The sequence below is a fragment of the Neophocaena asiaeorientalis genome, unplaced genomic scaffold (assembly GCF_003031525.2).
Source record: "Neophocaena asiaeorientalis asiaeorientalis breed wild unplaced genomic scaffold, Neophocaena_asiaeorientalis_V1.1 scaffold72, whole genome shotgun sequence".
NCBI lineage: Eukaryota > Metazoa > Chordata > Mammalia > Artiodactyla > Phocoenidae > Neophocaena > Neophocaena asiaeorientalis.
In genome coordinates, this window is record NW_020185336.1 from 13,379,058 (window position 1) to 13,387,358 (window position 8,301).

Here is an 8,301-nt window from a genome sequence, read left to right on the forward strand (position 1 = left end):
TTTTTTTTTTTTTTTTTTTTTTTTTTTTTTTGCGGGGGGACTCTTTCTTTCCTTGTTTCACTGCCTGCCTGCTGATCCGAGTGTGGCGTTCCACCGACTAGTTTGGGTTGGCTTCAAATTGTACACTGTAGGGTGAGAAACGGATTCATGAAGCGATATGCTTCCACCTACACTAGTAGGTGGAAATGAAATGTTGCACTTTGTTTATGAATATAACACTCCTGACTTATCACCTCCAAGATATCCACGTAGAGTGCTTCTCCCAGTTTCACTTGAGTTACCGTGGTGCCCTTTATCCTGGGGCCTAGTTCTCCTAGTAACCATGGGCACTTAATTGTGAGACCCCTGGTTGGGGCTCCTAGCACAGGCTGTGACAGTTGAATGAGCTTCCTGCTGTGTGCAGGTGAGTGTCCTTTAGAGGAAATGCATCTGGGTCTTTGGTTTCATCAGCATCCTGTTTCTTAACTGAGGCGACCTACCTAAGGAAGTAGACACAGCTATGATACATGTTTTCCCATGATTTGAAGCAAAACGTTAATAGCCTTTTCTGAGTGCTCAAATAAGTGTCTAAAGATTAATTTCAAGTAATGGTATTAGAGGAATTTAGTTTATATTCTGAAGATTATTTCTGCAGGACATTTCAGTTGAGGAAGCAAGAATTGTAAATATATCAATTCACTGGCTCCATAATTATTGTGTACTTCTTTGGAGAGAATATTGTTGAGTCTTATGTAGGATGTAGAAACAAATATTTTATGGGTAGCACAAATCATAATTTTATTAAAATATTTTTTAAAGGTATCAGGAACATTCAGCTAATAAAGATGAACTGTGTGACTTTAGAAGGAGAAAGGTTTTATCAGTTCAAGAGAGGAATAAAGTAACAGATGCTATTCTGAACTTTAACTTATTTCCCAACAGTAAAATAATCCTCATTTTGCAATAGAAGTGGAATTATTAGGCCTTCGTAAATATATTAAGTTCCATTCAGCAGCTAACTTTGAATTCTGTGTTTTTAATAGGAAGCATAATTATGCAGTATTATGTAATTAAATTCATAAACTACCAGCACTTTGGCATCTTTGCATGTTGTGTCCCAAATACATAAGACCAGGTATTTCGAGCAGACCATTTGTACGTCAGAATGTTTTATTGAGTCAGATATTTAGCATCTTATTGTCCAGATCCTACCGTTGTACATACATTTGCATGTTCTAGAAGAATGAAGCTGATGTAATTTAACCAGTGAACCATCTGATATTTTTAGAGTCAGCGTATGAGGTACAGCAACCACTCCACAGAGAACTCTCCAATTGAAAGGCGAAGTCTAATGACCTCTGATGAAAATTATCACAATGAAAGGGCTCGGAAGAGTAGGAACCGCTTGTCTTCCAGTTCCCAGCATAGCCGAGATCATTACCCTCTCGTGGAAGAAGATTACCCTGACTCATACCAGGACACTTACAAACCTCATAGGAACCGAGGATCGCCTGGGGGATATAGCCATGACTCTCGACATAGGCTTTGAGTCTGCAGAAACAAGCAAAATATTCATCTGTTGACAATTTGCCATTGCACTGCTAGGATACAACCAATCATCTTAACTCGGCAACTACAGCACAGTATTGACTGTGCTTATGGGCTGCTGTCATTGATGCTAAGAAGGGGCAAAAAGAAAAAAAAAAAAAAAATGTACATTATGCCCTTAAGTCTAGATGGATATTAGATGCCCAATCATAGAGATATTTTTAAGTGCAACATTTACATAACAGTACCTTTTGTTTTCTTCATTAGGTTTAGACACATCAATTTGTAATTTAAGGTACTTATCAAGGCACATATAAAATAATTTCCCATGCTGGAAATTCCAAATGACCAGTTCCAGTTGGAACCAATTTATAAACCAATTCCTGTTGGAATTTGGGTGAATCGACTAGAAAGTCTACTTGAGCATGTTGTAATCAATTTAAAAATCTGAAAAAAAAAATAAGAAACTAATTAATAAAATCAAAATACCAATAGAAGCCAAAACCAGCTATGGTATTTATTTGCTGGAGACTAAATTTACACTTAAAGTTGGAATGTATAAACATTTTAATATATGTTAACGTTGCCAGAATGGCTTTTCAGACTTACCAAATGTATTGATAGTGCCAAAAAAAAAAAAAAACCTCAAATTAATGCAGAAATTCTACAGTCTCCTCAGATTTTAATATTTTTATTTCTTTTCTGGCACACCTGTTGTATTCAAAGTGTTTTGCTTTTTGTTTAGTCACAACTGTTAGCTTGTTTGAAGTTGGCAAAAAAAAAAAACTCAAAATTTCTTTAGCAGTGAGAGAGAATAGTAAAGAGAAGCCCAATCATAGCTGGTTATGTGAGATGGAAAATGGGGTGTCGTTTCCCCTTTAATCAATCTGAGCACAACTACATACATCCAGGAATCTGAAGTCAGACAGTAAGAATGGGGCACAGATCCTCCTGAGTGCAAGGCTAAACATCTCCAGATGGGATTTCACCTATCCCACTTAACCACAACTACGGGTTCCGTGTTTACCGCCAGCACAATTGAGTATCTTTCCATTGCTTCACTCAGTCTCTGTCTTTGAATATCTGAATGTTCTAGCCCTTCACCAAATTCTTTATAATCATGCTAAGGATTTTTTGTTTTACATGGACACATTGAATTTTGATATTGAAAGCTGCGTTTATACAAAATGATTAATTGAAAAACTGTGAAAACGAATTTAAGAGCTTGCAGTAAAAAAATAAACTTGTAGATTTAGAATAGATTTGTTTACTAAAATTGTATCATTTTTATTGCAGAGAATTATAAAGCATTTGAAGATTGAACTGCTTTATTTCTAATGAACACTCCTCTTTACCTATTAAGTCTTCACAGTTTTTCCAGTGACTATAATTACAGAATCAGTGACCTTATGTCTACTATAATCAAGGAAGCCTTAGATTCACTATGATCCAAGAAACTATTGAAATTGACCCTTTTATACAATACACAAATGTCTTTAGGAAAAGACTCTTGTTTCTAAGAGTCCGTTTTTCTAAAACTCGCATAGGATCAGGCATAAAAGTCCTTTTCTACTAGAACATGTCATGAAGCCTATTTTTTTTGGAAAACAATAATAGTTCATATTCTGTTATCTTATTTCCCCCCATCCAAGCCTTTCAGTGTTTAGGCTCTTCAAAGCATGCACCAGTTAAATAATTTTCTTGACCATGAAAATAGGTTCCATATTGTTAATTAGTTATGTATATATCTTGAGCCTCATTATAACCCCCGCATTCCCTCTCCTCCTGTTATTCACTGTGCATACCCCATTATGAACCTGTTTAGCTGATAATGAGGATGCCTATAATCATGTAAGTTATCGCAAGTATTTGATACAATTAAAAAATGTGGGCTCAGTGAATTCTAAAAGTTAACAGGTGATACTGGCTTGTGAGGTTCTTTTGTCATCTAGTGAAGCTTACAGAATTTTCAGTTAAGACATTTAAAAGAGCTATATCCATTAGGCACTTTACTAAACATACAACCTGCCATTACTGAATACTTTGTTAGAGCACAGAAGAGCATTTTCCAGCAAACAAATATATTTATTACATGTACAGCACATATTTGCATGAAAAAGAAAACACTAGCCAAAACATTTTTCTATATGCTTTACTGGTTTCTTGTTTGTGCGCATTAAAGTATTTAATTGCAAAGAGTGCACCAAGGTGTTAAACTTAGATTAGACAGCTGTTCAGCTTTTTCTGTAGTAGCATTAGCAATCTGGCCATTTAACTACTTTAAGATATTTACATTTTATGGCAGGTAGCTGTAACAGCATTTACATATATTTCCTAGTCAGCAAGATTACCATATTCTTTCAACTTTTAAAAATCTCTTGTTTTTAACGGCCTCTCAAAGCCTAGTTTCTATGTCCTCTATGTCACGCTGATAGAGAGGTCCATTCAATATCTGTGCACAAAGCCAATCTTTCCTTTACCATCAAGTGTCCATACCTGTTTTGCTTTGCATTCTTATTCAAAAGCTAACAATCTTGGAAAGGGTATAATGTATATTTTCTTGATGGATGTACTTAAATTTTTACTTAGATTTGGCATATCCTTTCCCCTTCCTTTTATAATATGTTATCTTCTCCAAATGAATAAGGGATATGCATTTTCCTTTCTCTTTTTCTTAAGCCTTAGAGTTTAATGTGTAAATGATACTAAAATACAGATATATACTAAATGAAAAGTTTTATTTTTACCAAGGCACATCAAGCACCTTTGGAAAATACATATACTCCATAAATACTTTGTTTTTAACTGATTTCATTTAAAGATTAGCAAATGATAAGCAGGAGAAGCAAGTCTTATAATGTTTTGAGCCTGTTTTAACTTGTAGTATAAACCACATATTCTGTAATTTCAGCATATATAATTTCAGAATATGTAAATTACATATTCTGTAATTTCAGTCAGCGAACATGTAACAATGTAGACACATGTGACAATGTGGAAGTGTAGTCTTAGAAAAAAAAGGAATGCAATTTGTCAATCCTGATGTTAATTCCTCAAGGCTGTATGTGACTCCAGTATTGTAATCAACCATGTTATCTTGTTTCCTCCAACATTTAAAGCAACACTTAGAAATGTTTATAAATGACTGATGATTCTTGCTTATCTTTATACAGTTCTGTTGGAAAGAAAATTGAAATTAACAATTCAGACTGATAGTCTTTCCTAGTAAGAGAGTCTTAATTATGTGACAATGTGACATTGCTTAGTTCTTAATGAAATGATTTTTTTAAACATAAAACAAATTCTGAGAAAATTATTTGTTCCCTTTGAATAATTTGTTAATTACTTTAATTATTATTGTTGTTGTTTGCAAAATGTATTTTTGGAATGTTAACCTCTTTAACATACCTGCATACTTGAACCTGTCTTTTGTGTGAGGGCCTTAAAATTCATAATAGGAAGCTAAAGCAGTGAAAGGGAGGGAGAGAAGAAAATGATGCCAAAAGACGGTTTGCAAATTTAAACTCCTTGAATGAACATATCATAAAATGTTGTTGAGACCCAGGATGTCAGTTAAGAATGTGTCTAGGCAACCTTAATTTGCATGCTAGTGTATTTTCTTATTATACAATTTTATTTTGGTATTTGCTAAAAAATAAAAACAAAATAATGCCACTACAGAAATTGCCCTATATATTGATATTTATACTACCTCTTCTCTAGAGAAGACAATCTGTCTTTAAAGAGAAAACACTTTTCAATAAGTAGGGAATTTATTACTCTTACTGCTAACCTTGCTGCAAAGCTAAATGCATAAATTGTTAAAATATACTTTCCCCTTAGATTTTCAACTGTTGACAAAATGCTCTTGTCACCCTTTCATTTCTTCCATGTTAGTGAACTTTTCTTTGAATCAGTTCACAGTTTATCAGGAGACAAGGTAAACATTTAATATGTCAGTAATCACAGGGAACAAGACAAACTGCAAGGAAATTGCTTTTATGTGCAATTTGTTATAACATCTAGCTCCAAGTCTGAGAGTAGATTCAGAGATTTGATGTTTAAGTGAAGTTGGCTTGCAAATTCAAATTTTGTTGATCCTTGACTTTTCCTATGGACACTTAGCCATTTACTGAGTAGGATCATCTTGGACACTGATGTCATTGGAACAAACTTCATATCAATGTTTCAAATAAATGAGAATGTACCCCTTATTTCTTTTATATTTCTGCCTGTATTTCTGTCTTTCATGACACTGTTGCATGTTCTTTTATTTATTAATTATATAAAATTCATTTTTTAATAACTTTATGAATGAAAACATTTTAGGGACTTATGTAATAAAATTTGTTTCATTAGTTCCTCATACCTTTAAACATTAGTTCCTCAACACTTTAAATATTGTTAATGCTGTAACTGTTATGAAGTTACTTACTCAAGCTGTGTCTATAAGGCAGAGAACAGTCCTCTTCTTTTAGATGATAATCATGATCAAACCACTCAATACAATAGTTGTCAGATAGACAACAAGGATAACTTTTTTGTTGTTGACTTAAGCAGTCAAGTTACCAAAATAGTAAAATTGGTTTATATGAGCAGACAGAGCTACAGCATTCAAAAATTACTTGTTAAAGGTTTCTTTTTTTGTTAAAATGAACTTTCTCAAATGAAACTCATCCTCATGTAGCAAGTATCTCTCTCTACTTGTGGATGGTTTCATACCAAACGCTTCATGTAATTAAGGGACATTATGAGAGGACTAGAAGATATTTCATCAGATAATCTTGACTAAGGGCTGTAACTCCCACTTACCATGAAAACATAAATAAGAGTGAATAGTCATGAGTTTGGGGGAGTCATAGTTACATATGAAATTTTCCTTTGTTTCTTTTGATGTATGTAAAATGTTTGTAGAAAGATGGTAGAAAATGTTATTAATGAATTTAGAGTGTTTGGGGAATACACTGATGCTTCTTCTTTGAAAATTATAGAGTTAAAATGAGGACTATCTAGGAAGCAAAATTGGCAGGCCTCCAGCTTTACAATACTTTGTAAGTGTTCTTGGTTGTTTTGAACATTTGAATTTCTCAACAAATGGCTATGTCTATATTTATGTAGGGGCCACTCTTGCTCTACTTGCATGCCACTTTCACACATCTTTAACTGAGATCAGTGTGAATTCTGTATGCATATGGGATGTATTTTAAGATGCAGGATCATTAATGCTATATTGTTGCATACTATTTTTTATTTTTCATATGCCTTACAATATTTTCTGGGATGTTATTAAAATGAAAGCATTTTATTGCCAAAATAAACCTATGTTGTTATTTCTAATCTGCATTAGCAGTAGAAAAATAATGTAGCAAAAACATATATTGTATAGTACAAAATTATAAAAGATATATATTTTGCCAATAATATAAAAATAGATTGAGGAGAAAGAAGCACATTTGTTATAGCACAAACTTACAACAAATCCACTGTTAAATTTGGCAGTTGTATTTTTTAAAAGTATATAGATTTAGTTCTAAGTTTTATCAGATTTATTTCATCTACCATCTTTTTAACTTGCTGCTTGATACTTTTCCAGCAATTTACTTCATAGCCTTGCAATCTGTGGATGTAATTTATTTTACTTTATCCCCTTCCATAAAACTTATTAAATTTTATTTTGTGATAAGACTCCTACTATATTTACTGTTCTTATTTCTTCTCCTTCAGTAACAACTACAAAAAGTAACAGCAAGTGAGCTTATAGGGCTCCTCTGAATTTTGGACATGTTTGAAATGTTTTATATTTTTCACAGCCTACAGTCAGAATGAGAAATAAAGATGTCCCAACAACAACAAAAAAGTATTTAGGGATTCTTCAATTTGTTTTGTACTGAATACCATTTTGAAACATAAGTAAAAGCCATTAGCTGTGTTTTTTGAAAGGGTGGTGGGAGGGAAAAGCATAAACTTATTAATACTAAAAATAAAAATGGCAAATTGATGTAAAAAGATTTCCCTACTATTCTGAGAGCTGTTGATATCCCAAACTATTGCTATATCTCCAGCTACAAAGTGGAAAAAAAATGCTTTTATCTAGTATTTTTCCTTTCTTTAAATTTTAGTTATTTATTTTGATAATTTACCCCCTTTTATTTTTCTTACATAGGTAAATGTGTAGCATTCTACAAGGCATGCTGGGTAAAATATACTATGCAAATGTGTACAGTGCTGCATGTTTTGTTCTCCCTCTGCTTTAGTGGCTTTAAAGAAAAAAAAAAAGTGTTGTTATTTTTGTGAACCAAAACATTTAACAAAGAAAATGCAGAGTGCATGCATATAGTATCCTAATTTCTATGGATTTGTTTTATGGAATTTAAATGTGTACAAACCAACTGCATTAATTTTTTTTCTTTTATATAATAAATGAAAAAAACACTGAAACCAGCGTTATACCTCTCCTTTATATTATTCTAGAGATATACTGAAGATATACCAGAAATCAGTAGGTATATTCCCGTACCTTTTATCCAAAAAAAAAGTCTAAACATTTACCCTCAAAACACAGGTTCAATTAAATGACTACTTCCTGAATACTCTGCTAGGTGTTACAAGTGATTGCAAATATTAGGAAAGAGCTTGTAGTTAAATACATACACATACACGCATGTGTGCATGAAATAGAATATATTACAATGTATGTGTGAAATAGGATTGAATACAATATAGAAAAATAAACTAGATAAACCATATTGTTCACAAGAAATCCCTATATGATTA

The 8,301-nt window shown here is 32.8% G+C and overlaps 1 protein-coding gene across 2 annotated transcripts in view; it reads left to right on the forward strand.

Moving 5' to 3' along the window:
* The window catches only part of CACNB4 (calcium voltage-gated channel auxiliary subunit beta 4), a 144,885-nt gene extending 136,974 nt beyond the window's left edge, over nucleotides 1-7,911 (forward strand). For both annotated transcript variants that reach the window (XM_024735950.1, XM_024735949.1), the window contains one exon: nucleotides 1,268-7,911. In XM_024735950.1, the coding sequence (XP_024591718.1) occupies nucleotides 1,268-1,528 (261 nt within the window). In that variant the 3' untranslated portion in view covers nucleotides 1,529-7,911. The remainder of the gene's footprint in view (nucleotides 1-1,267) is intronic.
* The last annotated feature ends 390 nt before the right edge of the window (nucleotides 7,912-8,301 follow it).